Raw genomic sequence first — 23897 nt, 5'->3', positions numbered from 1 at the left:
GATGGGCATACATGAACAGAACCTTACAGATAAGGTCACACCTTTCTAGAAACACAAACTAATCATAAAAAAAAGAGCAGGAGTGCTAATTCTATTTTATAGAGGCAAACCACACTGCTAATTAGGTGGTAACCGCCATGCCATTCACTCCGTGTAATGATAGGTTAACGCTCTGCAAAGGTTTTTCTATTTTAATATCCTAGCCAGAAAGTTGTTGCGGTCCCAGATGTTGGATGACATCTAAGATACCCATCTTGCTGTGGCTTGCCATTTCATATTCACGTGACCATAACCGAATTTCTTTAAGAACGTGCCGTCTTTGCAACCACAAACTCTCCTCACAGTATCTTTATCTACGTACGTTGATGCGAACCCCATCTTGTTGGGGGAGTTCTTAAAATAAACGAGAGGGAGTGATCTATTATTATCAGATTGCATAGGATGAGAATCCTGCCGAGAACACCCACAGGCCTATATGGGATTGGAGTTTGGCCCTACCTTTTAAACTTTAAATAAAAAATAACTGCTATTTTCTTTTTTAAAAAGCCCTCCCTTTCAAATCGCAGAAAGACAGTTTGGTAGCACGTTTCCACACTGGGTCTTTAATAAATGGAGGAGACTTTTTTAGACTAGAAGACCATCTGAACTTATCCAATCCTTGGTGTTAAAGGGGTTTTAACTTTTTATCTTTGAACACACGTTAAAATGTTCTTCTAGACTCGAAACTTAGCTTTAAAAAAGTCATTAATGATGATAACGTTCTACCCCAGGCCAGTCAGCTGATTTGTTTATATCAAATGATTATTGCCGCGAAGGCCCTGGTGTCAGAACCCAGGTAAACCACATATTTGGAAACAGGTAAATTATTCTAAAACACAAAGTACATTGAACCTTAAGCAGTGTTCATAATACTTATACATATATTTTTTGTATTTTGTAAGCATTCTTTTCAGATAGACATTAATATATCAGGAGCAATCATTTGGGTTGTATAAATCATCTCCTAAATGGGTCAATTTAATGCTAATAACCAAACTTTCTCCTTTATTTTTAATCTCCAAATACACTTCAGAGATAAGTTTAAGAAGATCTGATTAAGGCCATATGTACATTAATGAAATAGAATAGAATTGTTCTTATCTTTACCAATATCAGCATAATTTTGTTTTCATGCCCCATAAAAATAATTCGCTTTTCATTCATGATTATTTTTGCTAACAAGAGCTGTTCAGTTTAACAAAGCACATTTGGAATTGCCCCTGAAAACTCAGGTGCTGATTATCTTTGATTGAAGAATAACATGCTTCTAAAAGCAAAAAATACAGAGAGATAATTATCTTTGCATTATCCAACTGATAGGCCATTTGATTCATCTGTTCAACGGAAAGTGTAACCACACCTAGAGGACCGTGCAGTGAATCCCATCATTGGATAAGGAAGTTTTGTCCACAGATTGTGTTCACCAGCATTAGTGAGTCTAGCTTCTGAAGTCCCTGGGCAGGGCAGGGCAGGCCAGGAGGGTTGTGGGCGGTAAGGGTGTGTGGATCAACTCCCTCAGGTGATGGAACCATTGATTTAAAGGCCTTCAAATTTAGGTGCCCTTCTAGTGTTTTATTATTTCTTAGCCATGGTCCTTTTAAATTTTGGCAGAAGTCCAGAGGAGAAAACAGAAAACATATAATAATCTTGTAGGAATTACTGTCTAAAATGGACTTGAGAAAATGTAATACCACAGGATATATATGAGCAGATGGAAACTCTGTATTTGTGTATTTGAAGATGGGCCCTGGGAAATACCCAGCATTGGGACTGGGAAGATTAGGTCCAAAACTGTAGGACTGGGCAAGTGGTCCAGTGCTGCTAGAACAGCTGTCTGGCCAGCATCGGTTGCCAACGATGATGATAAAAAGGTAGGATGGGGCCAGGTAGTGAAAGCCCTAAATATGCCATGCCAGTGCCCTTGACCTACCTTCATCTTGTGGGTGCTAGGGAGCCACGGCAAGTTTCAGGTAGAGGACTAATCACACTTGTGTCTTTAAAAAGTGGAAAGGGGAACTGCCTTGTGGGTGATAAATAGATAGATGGAGAGAAGGTAGTAGAGACAGAGAGACCAGAAGGAAGACAAGTACCGTCAGTCAGGCATGGGAGGGTCTACATGAGCCGTGAGCCTGAAGAAAGAGAAATGGGGCATTGAGGAAGTCCCCACACAGAGGACGTGGTGGCTCAGAAAACACTCCCCACATTTCTCTCTTGGAAAACCAGGTGCGTTGCTGGGTGGCGGCAGCTTCTTTAACTGAGGCAGGGAGAGCAAGGGCGGAAGCAGCCTTCAGTTCTGGATGGGAAGTACAAGTTTGCTACCGCAAAGCGGTCACTAGATGTTTGGAGCACAGGAGAAAGATTAGAGCTAGAAGCACCGAGAAAAGGACACGTAAAACCTAGGCTCCCGTTGCTTTGTAATGTGTAAACATTCACATTAATTCTAATTCACGGTGTAGTAAGTTATCTGCCTTGCACTGTGACTTTTAGCGCCGCTGCCACACAAATTCACGTAGGGCCCGTGCAGGGCCTTGCGGGCAGACCACCCGCCACCCGAGCCATCATGGCCACCCCTACTCAGATGTGGAAAAACACTGAGCTCCCATCACAACCAGCTGCACCATCGCCTGCGAAGCGTTCACACTAGACAATGGAGGGCACGCGAGAAACCCCTCCCGCAGAGCCTGGCACGTAGCGGGGACTCAATACACGAGAGCTAGTCCGCCACTGACAAAACGTCTTCATTTGCTTTGAGCACAATATTCACAATAAACTTTCAGAACTTTAGGCCTAGGACTCTGCTTTCGTCAGAAGCTTCCCTTCAGTTTAACCCGTTTCCTCTCCCACAGCCCCCAGGCCCCAACATAATTTGGGCAGTTCTCTTTCATAGAACCTTCTAAACTAGTTTGTAACTATTCACGTGATTCCCCCTCCGTCTACCCCGGTCTCTCCAGGGCAGGGACCATATGATAATAGTATTTCTGTGCCACCCTGTGCTAAATAATGTGCCTCTGAGGCAGCGTCACTGTCCTCGCGCTGTCGACGAGGACCCCGTGGCCCAAAGTGCTTGCATAGCCTGCTCAGGGTCACAGCCAGAAAGGTGAGCCGGTCCTCACACCCGCGCGTGTAGTTGCCCTTAGCCACCGCGTGACAGACTCGGGCGCCCGGTCTAGCTCAGTTCCTGCACGTGACCAACGCTCAGGAACCAGTCACGGGATGATGGCTGTATGAGGAGAACTGAAAGGTTGGAGCATGGCAGTTTACTCTGTTTACTTGGAAGGTTCTGGAGGAGAAGTTAATGGTGAAGAATGCAAACTCTGACGTCAGGCTGCCTGAGCCAGAAGCTTAGCCGTGTAACCCCTCACCTCAGTTTTTCTCTCCATAAAATGAGAATAATAAGAAAGAAAGAAAGAACCTCCTAGAACTGGTCTGCTGGAGGAGTTAACTGAAGTAATCTGTGTGAAGCAGTTAGAATAGATCCTGATCCACATAAACCCTCAATAAATATTGGTTCTTTTTTTAAACTTCAGCAGTCCTAGCTAAGTACCTTATAGGGACAAACATAATGTTAAATAAAACTTAAGTGCACATATGAATGAACAAATACCCATGGGTAACTAGTGAGTATAAAAAAGAGAGTGGCCAGAAATGTTTCCACTTTGGGCAGGATTGTTTGACCCATTTAAAACTAGCACATTAAATAAAACCCAGGCCTCAGTGACACGGAAGCAAAAGCGGGAACCCCAAACCCAGAACCACATTTCACATTTAAATCCAGTATTCCCTTCTTTCTCCATATGTTCACAACCCGAGTAGTCTACCGGCACTCAGACGAGGCGGCTGGGGAGTTTTTGCCATCACTGTTCTTTCCGACTTGGTTGGAAATAGTGATTTGGTTTTTTCTGGGTAGATACACCCGGCCCACGCTTGTCTCATTGTCATTGCTTTTTGTTTGGCTTGTTTCTTTGCTTTAGTGAAACACTCTGATCAGTTTTTAAAAACAGATGTATGACAATTTTTAAGAGTAGAAAACCTTTTTCTCTTTGTTAGGATTACTGTGAATATTTCCCAGTAATCCTAGATGACACAAATTTAGAAGTTATCAGAAGATAAATCTATGGTGACCCATCAACTGAAGATTAGTTCACTGATGTTTGTAGTATGTCACTTTTCTTCCTTTTTCTTTTTCAATGTTTATTTATTTTTGAGAGAGGACGAGCAGAGGCAGGGAGGGCAGAGAGAGAGGGGATAGAGGATCTGAAGCAGACGCTGTGCTGACAGCAGCCAGCCCAATGCGGGGCTTGAACTCACGAACTGGGAGATTATGACCTGAACTAAAGTTGGACGCTCAACCAACTGAGCCACCCTGGTTCCCGAGTATGTCATTCTTCTTAAAATAACTAATATTAAATGTACTGTTGCTTTCCACAGAAGTAGCTTCTGAAATCAGAACCTGTTCTCTTAACACCTTCTTAGCCCAATAAATACGTAATCCACTGGGAAACAGTAAAGCAGGCAATCAGTCAAGCAAGCACCTGTTTATTCCTTCATTGACTCATTGAACTTCAAGCAGCATATGCTTCAGAGTGTAGGTTCCGGTACAGACTGCTTGGGGTCAGATCCTTGCTTCATCACTAGTTGGCTGGATAACCTTAAACAAGTTACCTAACCTCTCCAAGCGTTGGTTTTTGCATCTGCAAATAATAATAATAGTCATAGTGGGACTCTCCTATCCCCTCCTCAATAGGGATAATAAAATAGTCACTCCATACGGTGAGGACGAAATGAGAAAAGCCACTTCATGCATGTTAGCCCAGGGCCTGGCACATGGTAAGTAGTGAACAAATGTTCCTTGTTATCCCCATTTTCCGGGGTGCACCGAGATGAATGCAGGAGTCATCGCCCTGCAAGGAGTTTAGGGAGGGAGATGTGTACGCAGTGAGGACACTGTACTGGGACAGGGGCTCTAGGAGTGGCTGTCGGAAGACCACAGGGGAGCCGGGAACAGCGGGAGCTGCCCACGGCCTGGAGGGTCAAGGACAGGCTCTCAGAGGTGGATATCTTCTCAGAGCAGCAGTCTCACTGGAGTTGGGTGGAAGAATCCAGACAGTAGTGGCCACGATCTTCCACCTTACGCATTTGGGCTCAAATATCTTGAGCATAAATCAGGCCATAGTGCTCTGAGTCGTTAATTTACTGCCCGAGGAAGGAGAAGCTTAAAGACATCTCTGAAACACTTTGCACTATCTTATTACGCAAAAGCATGGAGAAATTTTGAGGGGCCAAATCGTGTTGTATTTTCTAAAATTAAACACTTAGGGGTGCCTGAGTGGCTCGATCAGTTAAGCATCTGACTTCGGCTCTGGTCATGATCTCGCGGTTCGTGAGTTTGAGCCCCGCGTCGGGCTGTGTGCTGACAGCACAGAACCCACTTCAGATCCTCTGTCCCCCTCTCTCTCTGCCCCTCCCCTGCTCTCTCTCTCTTTCAGAAATAAACATTAAAAATAGAGAGAGAGGGGGGCGCCTGGGTGGCTCAGTTGGTTAAGCGTCCGACTTTGGCTCAGGTCATGATCTCACGGTTCATGAGTTCGAACCCCACATCGGGCTCTGTGCTGACAGTTCAGAGCCTAGAGCCTGCTTCCGATTCTGTGTCTGCCTCTCTCTCTGCCTCTCCCCTGCTACTGTTCTGTCTCTCTTTCTCGCAAAAATAAATAAACATGAAAAAAAAAAGTCTTTTAAAATTAAACACTTAGTTCTACCAAAATTTTATCAAATAAAAAATCTACAAAGGATTGGCCCTTTAATGACTTCCTATAATTTTTATCTGATTCACCCTTAAATATGTGCCAGTATGTAGCTTACACATACTTTGTGATAGAACTTCTGCCCGAGCATTTTTTACTTAATACAGAGCATCTACCTTTCAGTACAGTTCTGTTCATAGTACATCCAACGTAGAGCCTCATCAACATGGATTCTCAGCTCCAGGTAGACCAGCTAGACCAAGCCTGCCCTCCCATCCAAGGTATTCTCATGGGTTCCCAGCTCATTGGCCGTGCTCTGGGCATTGCATTTAATAAATAGTAATGGTGCTTCCTGCCAAATCTACCTGGAGCAGACCTGTGTTCTAGGAAATGATTTCAGTTTTTCTCAAATAGAAGCAGATCGTGTTTGTGAGCACAATAAAATCAGTTAGTAGGGGATTTTGGTGGCTTTTTTAAATTTCATCTCGTGAACTAAAGCTCATTTTCCTAGAAATACATCTGACGTGCTGCAAAGTAAATAGCAAACAATAATAAAGGATCATTGTACACGGAAGTATTACGAGCAGAAAGACTTAACCTCATGATCTTTCAGCCATCTTATAAATTCTGTTATGTGCATTGAGCCCCAAATCAGTTAGGATTCCACAGAATCCTGACTCTTCATCCACGTTTTTTTTTCCCTTGAGCCAGTCTTAACTAGTTAGCCAGTTGAGTATACAAACTACTGTATGTAATTTATTACTTTTCAGTTGAAAACCTGAGACCAATGTCCAATATGAATACTCATACAGTTCTTTTTACTTCTTTGACCAATGACCACATGTAGCTATAAACATGTTTTACTGTCATTCGGCATTGTTAATACCTGATGTAAAATAGCCTGTATCAGAAATGTTGCCTCTGTGATTACTTGACATGATCTCTTTAAAATTGTTTTACATATTTTCCTTTAGATTATACAGGGGAATCACATGATATGTTCATAGGGACTGAGGGGGAAATCTTTTGATTTACCTGGTTAGGGGATTCCCCCACTCAAACTAGAGCTTGACCCCAACTTCTACTAAGCAAAGGGAGGCCACAACTGAAATGCAAAGAGAAACAAGAGAGTTAACGTCCACAGGCCCGGGTCCGTGAACATTTTCAAGAGTCATTATGACTACATGTAGTTTTTGCCTTCAGAACTTTACCCAGTGCAAGATATGATGCCACTAGATAAGGAAAATGCAACATTTGATAGGCTATTGTGCTAAGTAGCTGCGGTCCTGAAAATAAGCAAGATGTCCATGAAAATCCAAATTTACAGTGTGAATTCAGACTCCTGACTCTTAAAGTGATGCCTCCAAGTGTCATAAATTCTGCCCCATCCTTTGGATGTCATCATTTAAAGATCATATGACTTCAGGAATCAACAGAATCCGTAAATTAGCGTATTAGCCATCTGTCTTCGCTGGAGTCAAATAGCGATTCTGTCAGAGGATGCCTAGTTTATAAAATGATAATTCATTTGGAAGAGTGTGGCTCCTAGCATAGCCATCATTAGTAAGCAGAGAGGTCTCGTTTAAAGTAGCACCAGTCAACAAAAAGAAGGGGTTCGATGATACAATGGAGTTTTAACCTGTTTTTAAAAATATATGCACAACATTGTCGATCGTTACGTGGTAGTAAGGCACTGTCACTGTCTTTATAAAATGGAGATCAAAAAATTTCGTAGTGAAAGTTTGAGATTAGTTTTCTTCATGTCTCAGAAAATAAAGCTACCCTCTCTTTTTAAGCAATTAGTTTGCTGCTTTGCGGCACCTTGTAAGACACAGCACTAGCACCCGTTGCTACGAAATCTGCATATGAGAAAGGACAGAACAGGGACACCTGGGTGGCATATGGAAAGGACCGGACAGGCAGGAAGGGGGCAAAGGTTAGTCACCTCTGCTCCTGGCGCTGCTCTTACTGCCTCAACTGGTAAAACTGACTCCTTTGTAAGAGGCTCATAACTGGGTGAGCTCACGTTCCTTGATCTGGAGAGAACACTTCAAAATAACAATGTTTGTCCGTCAGTAGAAAGCGGACCAGGACACACTGACAGCTTCTGCATTAGGACAGCCTCTCAGAAATCAAGATACTATTATCTGTTAGTGAATCCCTGGGCTCCACAGAAACCTCCAGATACTTAGTTTTAGGAGTCACAGCAAATGCTAGAAACAGTAACTGCATCTCATAAAATGCTATCCCGTCCCCTCCTCGATGATGCCCACCCCTCACCCCTCACCCCGAGGCAGACGTTCATCCACACTTCCTGTGTTTTGGGATAAAAGGTCTCTAAGTCAGTATTATTTTCAAATGGATGAATTTTGAGTGAATTCTTACACAGTGTTTTGTTTACTCTGTATTCTGACAAATAGCTATTGGGCAGTGACTGGGCGTTTGGCACCGTGAATACAAACAAGCACACATTCTGATGAAAAGCACAAACTGCCAAGCAAATAAGTGCAGTGTGGAAAGTGCCGGAAACACAGTTCCTAGACAAGGCTGAGTATGTGAAGGAAGGAGGGCTCATTTTGCCTGATGGCTAGTTCAGGTCACTATTCCTCAAACCGGGGTCACGTCCTCCAGGGTGAGTCCAAGGGCAAGTTCTGGAAGTCTCAGGTCAGGTGGCTGAGCTTTAAGCACCTGTTGAATGGTGTCCCAAGTTCAACAGAGATAGATGAACAAGTTCAGTTGGTGTTTCCCCCTTTGGACTCCTGAAAATTTGAAAGCTTCAATACCACCCTAACCCCTCAGATAGTTGCTTCTGTAAAGGAAATTGGGACTCTTTTTTTTTTTTTTTAATGGCTTGTAAATGATACATAGGAGCACGGAGCAAAAATCTGAGATCAATTCATTTAGAATAAGGTCTAAATGCAGCCAGCCATAGGATATGCAGAGCAAAACTCTGGTTATGAATAAAAACCTCCCCTTAGATTATGATGATAAAAGTCTCTCAATGTGATATTTCCACATTGAATCATTCAACAAACCTGCATTGAGCCTCAGGTGTGTGACAGCTTCTTTTCCAGGAGTTGGCGGTGCAGCCTCTGGCTCCCAGCCACACACCCCCCCCCCCCCCCACACACACACTTTTACCAGCTGCCAAGACCCAAAACTCAGCAATCAGTCTGACGCCACTGCCCTTACGGTGATATTTATCAAGCATCAGGGACTAAAAGTTGAAAGGCAAAGTGAGGCAGAGAAATGAGACGACCTGGTGGATAATCCAGTCGAGAATTGCATGTGGAAAAGGCAGGACCCAAACTTCCCACGTCATCAGAATCATTTGCAGCCTCCTCTGGACCCTCTTTACTCCGGCTGTAGTGTGTTAGGCATTCTGGGAAGCACGAGGCCAAACAAAAGTGATAATTCCTATTCTCCAGGAGAAAAACTAATCCCGGATCCTCGTGTTTGTAATACGGTTTTAAAAATCCAAAGGAGTGCCGGGCTTGCAAAGTGATTAAGTATGGTTATCCAAGAACAAGCTTTTGTAACACATCTTAGAACAAATGAGGTGTTCTTCTGACTTTTTTCCTAATCAAAGTTTACCAAGTGCATCTCATCACGTTACTGTTTTCGAGTTATCATTATAATCAACAGCAGATGACTTAATAGCTTAGATTATGACTAATGAACTTCTGCCCATTCGACAAGAACCTATCGAGTATTTACGACGTGCCAGGCCTGAGCGACACAGAGCCTGACTTACAGGCATCAGGAAGGGCCACAGTCTGATAACTAATTATACGGTATAATAAATACACCCATAAATAGCAGTGACAAAGAGTGGATGGCCACCTCCACGGGAAGGCATTTATTCTAAATGTTCGCTGGGCTGCCGAATGAAAAGACAAGCTATCCGCGTCCACGAGTGCTGACAGACAAGATATTATTACTGTCTGAGCGTATTTCACACTACTTAAAGTCCAAGTTGAAAGGCGCCTTCCAGGTCTTCTGCTTCAACATCCCAATCGGAAAATCCCTGATGGGGAAGCAATGTGACCAGAGCATCGGTTTTCCAGTGGCGCTCTGAGACATAGCTTCAGATTCTCCTCCCAAAAGTAGGGGTGAGAGGTGGAAATGAATTACCTTGGGCACCTGCTCGTTGTTTTTATTTATTTTATGGGTTAGTTTACATAAGGTTTCACTGGAGGAAAAAAAAATACAGTTCCACAGCTGGAAACCACTGGCATGGGCCTGTGGGGCAGTCCAATGTTTGTGTCCGTAGGCAAATGAAATGATTTAATGTTGGGGAAAGTAATCTGGAAAGTGTAACGCACTGAGCACGTTTAAATTATTTTTAAGTCATCTGGTTACCATCTCTTGGGACCGTAGTGCCTTCACTTAAAAAATGAGGGTGTTCCACCCAGAAATCTCCCATCCCGTGTAGCTCTACAATTACAGGAGTTTGTGATGATCCTCTTTCTCTTGACTGTTTTCGGAGACAAGAATGCATTTTCAGCGTGCTCCTCTCCGTTGCTTTCGAAGAGACTTAATGCTGGAATTAGAGCATCGTATTTTGTAGTAACTAGTCACTGGTTTTATAAGTCGCAAATACTGGCACACAAAAGCCAAAACCATATCGTATGCAGGGTATGGACACTTCAGTAGCTAGTGATGTTCTTCTGTTGCACATATGCCCAAAGGCACACGCTTCAAATGTTGCTTTTAATGAAATATTTATGTTCTTTTTGGTAGCCAGAAGTGCAACTTGCTGAAGGCTTTGATGTGTTCATGCCTAAATCACAGCTGGACTCTATATTGTCAAACTACACTCGCTCAGGAAGCCTTCTGTTTAGAAAGCTGGTGTGTGCGTTTTTCGACGACAAGACTTTGGCTAACTCCTTACCCAACGGGAAGAGGAAAAGAGGACTCAACGACAACCGGAAAGGACTAGACCAAAATATTGTGGGTGCAATAAAAGGTTGGTCTGCATCATTTCATTTTATGGGTTCTTGGTTGAGCTTTGCCTTCTTTTCATAAAGACGCAGCTGAAATTGTACTCAGCTAACTGGAAGCGAATTGAATTTGCCCTTGGCTGTTTTCACCCACTGGTGTGGCTTTCCGGTATGACCTCTGACACTCACCACCCCAAGTATCACTAGAATTTGGTATTTCAAGGGTGATGTTGGCTTGTTAAAAATCATCATTTCAGAGCCAGTTTGATCTGCTGCAGAACCAAAAAGAAGTGTTTTTCTTCATTGTCTCTTAACATGAAAGTATCTTTCTTCGTAGTAGTTTCTAACTAAGAACTTCACCAGAATATGATTTTGACCTAAATTGTGAGTTATAAATAAGAATAAGGCTCTGATGCTTTTTTGAAAACAGTTCTCTCCCAAGTTTGGAAGTTGCTTTATGAGGTCATTGTTTGTAAAGACTATTTATTTATTTATTTATTTATTTATTTCCAATAAGGCTCAGTGAGGAAGTTTTAACAAACATTAACATTTTTTTAATGTTTTATTTATTTTTGAGAGACAGAGCATGAGCAGGGGAGGGAAGGAGGGGCGGACAGAGGATCCGAAGTGGACTCTGCGTGGACAGGAGCGAGCCGATGTTGGGCTCGAACTCACGAACCGCAAGACCATGACCTGAGTTGAAGCTGGATGCTCAACCGACTAGGCCACCCAGGCGCCCTTCTAAAGACACTTTAAATGTCAATGACCCCACTCTGAAGGCAGATCCCGTGTCCCTCCACACATCCCTGGCCTGCTCTGCTCCCTCTGGTTGTGTATGCAGTCATGCCAGCTACATGCAGGGAAAACCATGAGTCTCCCCGCGCCCCCTTAGCGCTCATGAACAGGTGCCTGCATTCCACTGCGTCACAGCAGCCAGGCAGGTGCAAGTATGAGTTCATTTACATCCAGTTCCACATCATAGACCTATTTCTTAACTTTAAAACGTCCGTGGATAGGACTCTGATAAATGTAATTTCAGGTAATAGAAATATTTAAATGTTATTTTTTTTTAATGTAAATGAATTCTCAAATATGAACACAGCTACCATGAAAGTGGAATTTGAGGATCAGGCCTTAATTTACACTGGAATCACTGATAAGGATTCTTCACTGCTCAGTCCCGGCATCACGTGGCTTGTGGGCTGGGACTGGACCCAGAGAGCCTTCCTGCCTCACTTCTGCTTCCTGTTATCTTGCAAAATGAGTAAATGAATTTAATAGCGCTTTAAGGATACTTGGAAACCCACAATTAACTTTACAAAATATTGTGATTTTTTTTCTAAACAGAGTTAGCAAGTACCAAACAGCCTTTGTTGGCGGCCGGAAGGACGTAAGCCTTCAGTAACAGAAATTTATCATCCTCCAACAGAGTTTTTTCACTTAAAGTGACAGTTGAGTTGTACGAAATAAGAAAAGCTACAGAGACATTACAATCTCTGTCATTTCTGAAAAGGATGATTCAGCCTGAAGTGACACTAAAAACAAGATTACAGAATTTGAAGAATGGTCAGTGATGTAACTGAGACAGCTAAAGTTGAGAAGGGTCTCATTTCCATTTAATATGTTTGGAGCCTTCTAGAAACACGAGGGTCAGGCTGATGACGCTTTTTAGGCCGAAGCTTTTAAACACATTGAAATGTAGCTAGGAATTGTTTTAATTTCCTTCTTTTCAGGACAGTGTATTAACACTATGCAAGTATTTGGAAATGAGGGAACTGTAAATGACCGTGTCCCATTTGAAATGACAGTAGAGGAGTTACCTTAATACTAGATGGTAATGAAACATGTCATTACAAGTAGAGTGATAGGGGTTGCTTCTGCCATTTTCAGTTGAGACTGGACGTCATACAATAGTTTGAAAAAGTGTATTGCACAGAGAAATAGAGAACATGCCTTAATTTCCTTCACAGCCCTACTCTTTAGCTAGAAATAAAAATGGTAACAAGGTGGGCCATCTGGGTGGCTCCGTCGGTTAAGCAACCGACTTCGGTTCAGGTCATGATCTCAAGGTTCGTGAGTTCGAGACCTGCTTCGGGCTCCGTGCTGACAGCTCAGAGCCTGGAGCCCGCTTCGGATTCTGTGCCTCCCTCTCTTTCTGCCCCTTCCCTGCTCATGCTCATTCCCCCCCCCTCTCTTTTTCTCTTTCTCTCAAAAATAAATAAACATTTTTAAAAAAGGATAATAAGGCTTCTGCTCCTCATACTCAATAAAGCAGATTATTCAAATCAAAGACCTTAAGTTTTCCATACACTGTTTTGTTGAATTAAATCTGGCATTAAAATTCTATTGAAACAACAAAAACACTTTAAAATGGACAGAAACCCAGCCATAAGCCACCAACTTAAGTCAACAAATATTGTATATTCACTTGTTTCCTTGCAGGATTTACTCATAAACATATATTTTGATCTAGACTTTCCCCCTGGGTACAAAAATAGTACTTGCTTGTAAAAAATCCAAACCATAAAAACGTATAGAAAGCTAAAAGGCCTCCATAGTCCCACTCTTCAGAACTTATTGCATACATTCCTACACTCTTTTTTTTTTTTCCTAAAATCTGTATTCACAATATGGGTATAGTATCTGATTTGTCTTTCTTAACAAGGACATTCTGTGTATACTGGTCAGCCAACATCTTTACCTGATTTATTCTGATAATTTCTTGTAAGCATCTTGAGGACAAGCTATAATCTTAAATATGTTTCATTACCTTTTGTGCCTCACTGAGAGCTTTACATATAGTAGGGTTTCCATCAGTACATGTTGGGTGAGTTTTTATTTTTTATCTTGACTTTGGCCCTAATTCATTGACCTAATAGTTCTGGTACTAAATACCCATCCTTATGTCTTCTCCCAACCAATCTGAAATGATAGATATCAAAAATGTTATAAATTTCTCCCAGTTTTAATAAAATGCCAATGAAAGCAAAAAAAAAGGGGGGGGAACCAAAGTTCAGTATAAATTTGGGTACAACTCTCTTAATTCTTTGATACTTTCTTCCTTAATTTCCTTAATTCCTTTGATATTTTTTTCCTTTAGCTGCAAGTTTATTAACCCACATATTATGATATAAGGTGGTTTTTTTTTAAATTTTTTATTTTTTTTTCAACGTTTTTTTATTTATTTTGGGACAGAGAGAGACAGAGCATGAACGGGGGAGGGGCAGAGAGAGAGGGAGACACAGAATCGGAAACAGGCTCCAGGCTCCGAGCCATCAGCCAGAGCTGACGAGCCATCAGACCAGAGCCTGACGCGGGGCTCGAACTCACGGACCGCGAGATCATGACCTGGCTGAAGTCAGACGCTTAACCGACTGCGCCACCCAGGCACCCCATATAAAGTGGTTTTTGAAAGCAGCTAGTAATTGAAGGTTACTCTACCCGGTTTTTCTTGCTACTTATTGGTAGAGATAAAAGGGGAAATTTACTTCCCCCAGCCCAAGTCTTTTGAATCTGAGTAATCTGGGAAAGTGATAAAATGGTTTCTTTGTACACAATAGCAGCAAAGCTACTCATGTTACCGTTGGTGTCTGCCACTTACTTTAAAAAAAAAATTTTTTTTAATGTTTATTTTTTAGAGAGAGAGTCAGAGCGTGAGCAGGGGAGGGGCAGAGAGAGAGGGAGACACAGAATCTGAAGCAGGCTCCAGGCTCTGAGCTGTCAGCACAGAGCCTGATGAGGGACTCGAGCTCACGAACCGTGAGATCACGACCTGAGTCGGACACCCAACCGACTGAGCCACCCAGGTGCCCCTACTACATACTTTAACAAAATTTTATAGATATGAAGTATTGTCTTTCTTCCTCTATCCTTTAGGGGATAGTGCACCAATACTGTATTAGTTTCAAAAGTCCTGCAACTCGGAATATACAAGACTGGTCAATTTTATAAAATATTAGAACTAAAAATAACAGCAGATGCTGACTTTGTTTCAAATGAAGTCACTATGTTGGTTAAAGCAGCAGTGGGGGGGGAGACAAACAAAAATCTGTAAAACGCTTATAATAAGAACAGAAATGGGCTGAAGAAGAATTTATTGTGGGATTATTAATGAAGCTCTTTGTAGTGATAATTAATATTCCCCCTGACAGTATCTTGAAAATAAAACATAAGCCTCTTTGTAGAGATCACATTTTTGACATATTTTCCTCTGTTTTATGGTAGTTAACACTTTCTGGTAATTCATTAGAAATTCACTTATAAATATGATGCAAGGTATTGATGATGAAAGGGTCTTTAATGAGAAACAATCACCTGAGCACTTTGAGTCTAACTCTGGAAAGAAGCAACTTACGATCTTATTAAGTGGAGTCTTAGATTTTAGTGCCAAGGATAGTTTAGTATCTTGAATTTAATTCAGAAGTGATTTCATGACCAGGATGTAGAATGGAGGTCAGTACCCAGGTATGCTGTCCTCACTTCGTGCTACACCTGCTCAAGACCAGCTAATTCTTGATATCAGATGCCAGGAAACCATGCAGTGTGCCTTAGTGAGAGTTATTTGAATACTGATACAATCCTCGGATCTGGTGCTCTTCAGAAGACATAGTTGGAGTGAAGCAATTTGTAATAATTTTTTAAATGTTTACCTATTTTTGAAAGAGAGACAGACACAGTGGAAGCAGGGGCTGGGGGGCGCAGAAAGAGAGGGAGACACAGAATCCCAAGCAGGCTCTAGGCTCCGAGTTGTCATCCCAGAGCCCGACGTGGGGCTCGAACCCATGAACCGCGAGATCATGACCCGGGCCCAAGCTGGACGCTTAACTGACTGAGCCACCCAGGCGCCCCGCAGTGGAGCGGTTTTTAGAACCCGGGTTAGGGTTTTTAATTCAGCTTCATAGTGATTAGTTGAGAAAGTTTTATTACTATCAAACTCTGCTAGATTCTTGAATCTTCTTGCATTCAAAGGAAATTATGTGCACCTGTCAAGTGAAAGACCTGGTCGACTGCTTACTTAGTTTACTTTGTTTACTCCGTGCAACCCCCGTGTGCAGCCCAAACTGTGGCTCCCTTGGAGGGTAGTCAGCGCCGATGGTCCGCAGGGGTCAGAACCTCCCTGCGAAGGAAGGGAGCTCTTGGTTGGTGCTCCTCCAGAAACTGAACTGTGCCTCTAACAGGGTTAGAGAGCCCGACCACAGTCGGCATCACCCCTTCAGAGGCTCTGCCCAGCCGACCACCAAAAGCTCGCGTCTTATTCCAGCAACTCTGGGGACCTGTGGGGTCTGTGTGAGTCCTGTCACAATACTTTCACCTTCCGTTTTTATTGTATGTTGTCACCATTCTGTTTTCAGTTTGATCTCACAGGGATGTAAATTAACATGGTTGGGGTAGAATTTATGTCCACTCTATCATTCATTTCTTGACAGTACGTTGTGTGTATCCTGAGAACTTTCTGTAAGACCAGGGAGGGAACGTCGGCTTGGGCTTGAATACCCTAACAGCGCTGGTGATGTGCTCTTCATTTACACGAGAGGAAACTGAGGCTGTGAGAAGTCAAGTCAGCTTCCTTAACTTAAAGATACACAGGAAGTGATAGGGCTGAGATTTAACCCCAGGCCTGTCTGGCTCCAAAGCCACTGTTTAGCACAGCTCATTGCTTCGGAGTATCTGGGAGGAAAAAAGAAAAGGTATCCCAACTTTAAATTTCCATCTCAAAATGCAGAATTGTGGATTCTTTATAAATTCCCCTAGGAAACTCACCATACTAATCATCTAAAACGACTCAGTCAGTCACTGTGTACGCAAAGCACATTCAGAGAGAATTTCTAGGTAAAAGGGTAGCTTTACCTCAATTTACTCTCTAGCTTCTAGGCAGGTCTTCCCCGGAAGCTAGCGATCGTCGGTCCCATCGTGCTAGGGAGGAGAACAGAAGTGTGATCCCTTCCCCAAGGAAAAGAGTCACGGCTCAGACTCTTGCAGCATACAGGACCACAAAGAAAGAGCTTGAAAGTCACGCTGCACGTAAGTAATTTTTCAAAGTTGCTTGTAAATTAAATTTTAGCTGCACTGTTTGGCAGTTGAAACCAACTGATGAATGCTTTAATTCAGGAATCCTTTTGGAAGATAAATCATCGTTTGTTAATTTATCTGTTCGTATTTTGACATATCAGATCAGCTTAAAACAGGATATGCTGCATAATGTATAACAGCAAAATAATACGTAACAAGTCTATAATTCTCTCACACACACAGCCCGTCTCTCAGCTTTGTGACTCTTACACAGTTGTTGATTATTTTTCCCCACTCTTTATGGAGGCCCCGTGACAAGTAGGTGATATTGAATCTTAGCCATTCTATGTGTAGAGCCCTGTACGTTCAACCCCTTCCATGGCGGGTCTCGTATTTTAGTGTGCATCAGGATTACCTGAAGTGTCAGTTCAAAATTCAGATTTCTGGGTCCCATCCTCGGAGACTGATTCAGTAGGTGTAGGGTAGTCCCAGGAATCTGCCTTTGAACAAGGCAGATGGTTTGACGTGACCCTTGGAGAATCTGAGCCATCGAGCTCCTGATGCTGATGGCCGATTCTAACATACGACAGCCCTTCTGGGAAACCGTCTCCTTCCTCTGTTCCTTAAGAACAGCCCTTTTTCTGAAGGCTGCCCCGCTCGTCTCCTGGAACAAGCGAAACGATAGCGCATGTCGACGCCTCTCATCCTTTTAAACCTCTGGGGTTCGACGTTATTCGTGCCGGCTGTGTTGTGCAAGGTCCTCGTTTCAGACATGCCTGTGGTACCTCACCAGGACTTCCCTGAAAAACTGCCTAGTTTACCAAGGCGGGCGAAAGGCCTTTCCAGACTTCAGCACGACTCGAACATCTGGATCCCAGAACAAATGCTGTATAGTTTTCCCTATTAAAGGCTTGAAGAAAGTGTGGCCTCCCTTGTGGGCAAGTTCCCGGCCAGTCTCCTGGGCCGCAAGTTTAGAGCACTTACTTCGCCAGCTTCTTCACCAAACATTTGACACCAAAAAACATCGTCCTTGCTGCTTCTCCACGCCTGGATAAGTCATGAGAACAACTAAAACCTTCTCAGTATCATTAACCTTGCAAACGCAGAAATCATCAGCAGGCGTGAAAGCTCTGTTAACGGGCCCCCACCTTGGTGCCCACCCGCTGTGAGCCAGGAACGTGTGATTTACGGCTGAGTAAGGCATGGCCTCTGACCTTCAGACGCGTCAGCAGTGAGCCACGCACACAGAACTGTCCCCCAAGGCAGAATAAAATGCGTGTCAAAGTGCCCATTCCTGAATGGAGGGAGAAAGCACAGAGGACGGACTGCCATGGAAGAGAAGGCCTCACACAATAGGTGACTCTGAACCAGACTTTACAGAATGGGAAGTGCATCCCGTGCAAAGGGATGAAAAAGTTGACTGCAGAATAGGTTTAATGAAGTTTACGTTAAATAAAACATGGGTGAAAGCCTTCCGCCTCCAGAACTCTTTGAAGTCTGTTCAAGTTGATGGGCCTTGAGTCCTCACCAACCTGTTTGTTTACCTGGAAGCATTTAACTGCGTGAATATAAATATAAACGCCAGTGAAATGGGCCCCGGATGAACGCCAGTTTACCCCCCGGGGGGGGGGGGTGGTGGTGGTGGGTTTCAAGCAGAAGCTGCTTTTTAAATCTTCTTCCTGAGCTTCCGAAGGCAACATCCCGGACCTGATGAAGCAGAATTTGGGGGGTTGGGGCCACAGCAAGTCAAAAGTCTGTTCCTGCTTTGTCCCTGGACTTCCATAAGCTCAAAAAGGAATCTCACCCTCCTCAAAATTACACATCCTTTTGCTTGCCACGTAAGGCACAAATAGAGGTGTGGGGAGATCTGGTAAGAAGGTCACGGCTTTTGGGGTCTTTATCCAGCCTCTCACATAATGGGCAGGAACCAGTTGTAGGTTAACTTACAAGGATTCAGCTCTGACTCCCAGTCACCGAATTCTTACAAAACCTGCGTTTTAACACCCCTGCTGGGGTTGACAAAGACAGCCTCCTGTCAAGAGAGATCAGTTTCTGTAGCACAAACAGGGCCACTCCAGTGTCCTTGTGGGTTGCACAGGGTTACGGGTACCCCCTTCCCGTTGTTGACATTGTCGACTTGCGTACTTATTATGACAGTTTTCTGGCAGATTCAAGTAAGAATGTCGCAAGGAAGGGGTGCCTTCCCAGTTTGCACAGTGGCACCGTACGGGCCAGCCAGGGCCCCGGAAATAGAAAGCAGTGTTTTCTGTATAGCCCATCTCCCTTTTCCGTGGATCCCGCTGATCCCGATTGGCTGATCTCAGACGCCTCCCCACCCCTCCCGCCAGCGTCACAATGTAATGCCACATCTCTGTTTTCTTTCCCATCGTGGGGAAGCAGAATTGCATAAGAAGTCCAGAATTGGTGAAATTATGGTCCTCATCACTTTTCTCCTGGGCCTATAGTTGGTGCCTATAATCTGGCAAATGTTTCAGTTCAGTTGCATGAATGGTCATTGACGATCTCATATGAGGTGTGCCTCAAAAATCTGAATTGATACTCACTTGAATTTCTGCCCTAGAAGTGCGTATGCAAATGATCATGGAATGCATACAGTCGCTGCAGTATTGTGGACTGATGGTAAGCCCACCCAAAAAACAAACAAACCAACAAAGGAAAAGAAAAAAACTAAGAATAAGTCAGCTTCCATTAAGAAAACCCCTTGAAAATCCATCGACCTTCACTTAAAATTGAACCGAGCGCTGTCATCGATTTTGCCTGCCTTTAAGACATCTTTGTATAAAAGCAAGCGTGGCTGTGTCTGTCCCGTTAAAAGCGCCCTTAGAAGAGAGAGGTGTTGCCTCTTGGAAGCAGCCCAGTCTTCCCAGGGGCTGCACCCCTACACTCAAGTCTCCCGTTACACTGTGTTTCCAGGCTCTGTCTTTCCTGCATCTGGCTCTTGGTTCGATTCTGACGCTTCTCTATGGCCGGCTCCTGGTATTTCTCAGAACCTTAGCCTCCCCTCCTCAACCCCTTCCTTTGATCACCGAGTAAATCTAGTATTCCTTAAGTACCTCCCACCGCACCTCTTCCTCACCACCCACACCATCAGCCTAGCCATGTGCAGCTCAGTGAGGGCCGCTCCTAATTAGAAATGTGCACAGAAGTCAGGAGCAAGTGAGACCGGAGACGGTGGAGACTAAGACACGCAGAACATTCCAGCTCAATCGCAGGGCTTGGGGCCCGGCCTGGCCTTTTTTTGAAAGAGTCACGTGTGCCCCTCCTACCCCCACAGCCTGAACGGTGGCACAGGGCTTCTAACAGAACTCCCCGGAGGTGCCTACATTCTGCTTGCTACCTCTGAAAGCTCGGAATCCTCATCAGTGCCTTTTTGCCTTTGCCGCTAATCCCCCTCCTAACCCAGCCCTGCCGGTTCTTTTTGTCCTTGCTCCCTCGCCCCTGGTCTTCCGCTTCTCTGACGCCCTCCTAGTCCAGCTGGGCATCACCTCGTCCTTGACGCTCCGCAAAAACCTCTGTAAATATCCTTCCCGCCCTGCGTTTGCCCCTCGAGTGCATGCTGTATTAGGATGTGACCAAGTAACACCTTGTAAAACAAAATTTCCTGACGTTTCCCCACCCAGCCCCTCTTTGCCCATGACGTCAAGTGCAAACTCCGGCCATTTCCAGACTCGCCATCAGTGGGTTTCTCTCTCCTTGCAACTACATGTCTGAGTGCTCCCTCCCACCAGGTGACCAGCCCAGTGCTGGCGCTGTTTCTCACACATCCCGTCCTCCTTGTGGACCGTGAGTTACGCTGTGTTCCCAGGGCTGCGATGCTCTGCTCCTTCTCTCTGAGCGAATCCAGCTCTTCACGGTCTAGCCACCTCGCATGACCTCTACCGCGAGATTTTCTCCAGGTCCCAGCCTGCACTGATTTCTGTTTTCCCTGCATTCCTAGAGCACACATTACCAAGGCTTAACCCTTCACTTTGCTACTCATGGCTTATGTGGAAGATGACAGTGTCATTTGTTTCCCAAACCATGACACTTTGGAGAGTGAAAATGGTCCTCTTAACCATTTCACCGGGAAAACGGGCATTTTGAACCATCCTGAACAAATCAGGATACACGGTCATCCTGTTTATGTTTGGGCATCTTGTCTCCTCAACAAGACCGCAAGCCCCTGTGGGGCAGAGACCATGTTCTGTATTTGCTCTGCATATGCCTTGTCACATGAAACAGTGCCGCTCACATAATTAATGATGAATGAATATAGGAAAAAAGGAAAGAGAGACAGAAGGAATGAGGCGGTCAATTTCTCTTCACTGAAAAACGTGGCTTCTTAAAAATGTAAATACAACTCCACTACATCGGATAGACACAGGGCACGGATAATGGGATAACGACACAGCTTCTCCATGACGACTCGGAGGAGGGCAGCTGAAATCAAAGAAGGCAGAATATAAGTCTGAAGGTGCAAAGAAACACCAACAGACAAATCGAGTGGTACCGAGCAGTTGGCCAGATTGCATCAAGGTGATCCCGGATATTAAACCCAGTTTGGACAGGGGAGCCTCTGAAAACTCTTGATTGTTGCTGAATGTCCTAGAGCAGCCTCCATGGTAGGTAATGTGGAGAGACTAGTGGGTCACGCTTCCATTCACACCGGAGAGTAATTCTCTTCCAAACGTTAAGTATAATAATGGTATTACGGGACCATGATTTGAATAAACCCAATAATGGAAGCCATAAGCAGGCCTGGTAAGCCATTTCCTGCTTTGGCCATCTCAAGACTACTTGATACCTAAGGATGCTTATCCATCCATGTGGTTTTTTGGCCCTCAGCATCATGGCACCGTGGCGCCTCAAGGACAGTATCAGAGAGAACTCTGAGAACTTTTATTTCGACAGCCTCAAAATATGAGCTCCCAACTCTCCTATAACTGACCTCAATGAGGAGGGAGTTGTCACCATTAAAACACAACAGAAAACAAAAGCCTTGCTCTGAGGCTTCGGGCCAGTCCTGACGCCCAGTGTCGTCACCCTGAGGTCACACTGCCACACGACAGCCATGGGGGGGAGGGGCAGGGATGGTGGCAAGTGGGTTGATCTGGTGACCGAATCCTCATAGGCGAGACCCTGTCGCTGCCACTGCCCTCCTAGCTCCTTGCTCTTGTCTTCATACCTCGGCCGTCCCTGAGTGCTAGTGAGGGACAGGATGGTACCTGAACTTCTGGAACGTGCCCTAACGGACTCTAGGACTGTGAGTACAGCTTCCAGCCTTACTGCTCAGGGCGTGAACTCTGGACTTCACGGAGTGACTTTGAAAGTACCTACTGCAGGGAACCCAAGCTTTAAAAACGGAGAGGCGAACTCCGTACTTTCTCCTCATCATGTCTGTGCAGAGCGGACAGACACAGAAGCGCTGTGAGCGGCCGAGCTCAGGCAGAGGGAGCACTGGTGTCCGTGTGGCCCTTCTGCCACTTGCCTGACTCTTTGAACGGATGATCCTCTCGGCTCTGATCTGTAAAATAAGTGACTTCCATATTTCCAAGATGCCTTCCAAGTAGCATTTCTATAAATCTGTGATTCTGAAACATTCTTCTTTGCCCAGAAAAGGGAGTAAATAATAAAACACCATGACATCAGAACTTGTTATTACCCAGACCTTAATATCTCGCAGCTATAATTTATTCCGTTGAAATATAGCAAACATGTTAAACAAACATGTGTTGTAGCAGCAAGCCAGGGGAAAGTGTTAATCATATTTCCCACCAAGCCGTATTATAAATGAGCCCTGCTGAGGGCTCTCTTAAGTCGAAGTAAATTTAAAATTAACTTTGTTTAATTTGAGAAACCACTAAAGGCACTTTCTTGTAGACAGAGATGCCATTGTAGCAAAAGGGAGACAAGAGTATTGTTCTTCTCCGCCAGACTGCCGTGGCCTCAAATCTTTGAGAACCACTGTGATTAAACATGATTGCTCAGACCTCAAAGTCCCACCAGTTGGGGGGTACTGAAAAGGAGCCTTGTGGGTGTAGATTTACTCCTGATTCTGCCATGAAGGTCTTGAAACATGACCTCTCAGAAAGAAAAAAAAAAAAAAAAAAAGGTGGGGATTGGCTAATTTTTAAAGTCTCTCCCAGTTCAGAAATTCCATGCTTCCGTAATCTTAGTCCAGATTCTCAGAAGCAAACCTAGAGAATTAAATACATATAACTGGGAATCAATTTTCTGGATAGCTAGGGCCCTTTCCATTACAACAACCAACTGAAAATCACGGCCCCGCACAGGGATCCGCACTAGGGGACCAACAATTTGACGGTCAGCATGGTCAGGTTTCGCTCTCCTCGACCAGCTGACTGCCCTACAGTCTCTGGCATAGATAATTCGGTAGGATATTCTCATTTCATCAATAAACACGTTATTGTTGGCCTCACTGTATTTTCTTCACGTGTGAGTTAAAGATTTCGTTTTTAGGCACTTTAGTTGACGGACTGTGCTAAATCTCATTGTTAAATGAAATCCTAAATGAACTTCGAGGGCTCAGGGTCATCTCAAGACCTGTGGCCGTTTACCGAAGGAATTCTTGACTTCTTTCAAGTTAAGTCACAGACCAGAGCAAAATGATTCTCAGGTTTATTCTGTCACCAACTGCTGCCTGACCTGTGCCGGCCACGCACGAGACAGCCGTGATCTCTGCCCCTGCCGAGCACGGCGTCTGGGTGATCGCTAAGCGTTGTTATTTTGAAAACCATGGGTTAACGAACTCGGGGCGGGGCGGGGGAGAGGGGGACTTGCCTGGGAAGGTCACGTCTCAGCCGAGACCTGGGGGGTGATGGACTGACGCTTTTAGGCAGGCAAGCCGAAGCCTTCTCCCGGCTGACCCTGAGGGAGAGCGGATGGAAGCAGTGGATTGAGATCCGGTCAGGATTGATGTCACAGCATTGTCCTAGGAGAAACTTTCTGATTCCTTCATAGGCTGGCATTTGTCCCCGTTAGCAGAAGTGGGAATAATAGTATTCCTCTTCATCGTGAATGTGTTGAAGACATTTTCCAAGGTTCATTTTCTCTCCACCTTCCCACCGAGATTAAAAACAGATGTTATATTTAGTTCGTACCCACCTTCTTTATTTTTTTTTAAAATCAAAACATTCTGCCTTAT

General features: G+C 44.3%; 1 protein-coding gene across 14 annotated transcripts in view; it reads left to right on the top strand.

Annotated features, from left to right (window-relative positions):
- Positions 1-23897, top strand: part of BEND7 (BEN domain containing 7) — an 82239-nt gene that overhangs the window by 33878 nt on the left and 24464 nt on the right. For 10 of the 14 annotated variants that reach the window (XM_053225310.1, XM_053225311.1, XM_053225308.1 and 7 more), the window contains one exon: positions 10524-10749. In XM_053225310.1, coding sequence (XP_053081285.1) covers positions 10524-10749 — 226 coding nt within the window. Of the gene's footprint in view, positions 1-203; positions 358-10523; positions 10750-16587; positions 16745-23897 lie in introns of those variants that run through there. The other 4 variants (XR_008299921.1, XR_008299920.1, XM_053225314.1 and 1 more) reach the window with 4 other exon arrangements.

The sequence above is a fragment of the Acinonyx jubatus genome, chromosome B4 (genome assembly GCF_027475565.1).
Source record: "Acinonyx jubatus isolate Ajub_Pintada_27869175 chromosome B4, VMU_Ajub_asm_v1.0, whole genome shotgun sequence".
Lineage (NCBI taxonomy): Eukaryota > Metazoa > Chordata > Mammalia > Carnivora > Felidae > Acinonyx > Acinonyx jubatus.
Note: the sequence above shows the minus strand (reverse complement) of the source record. Positions and strands in the feature narration are given on the sequence as shown.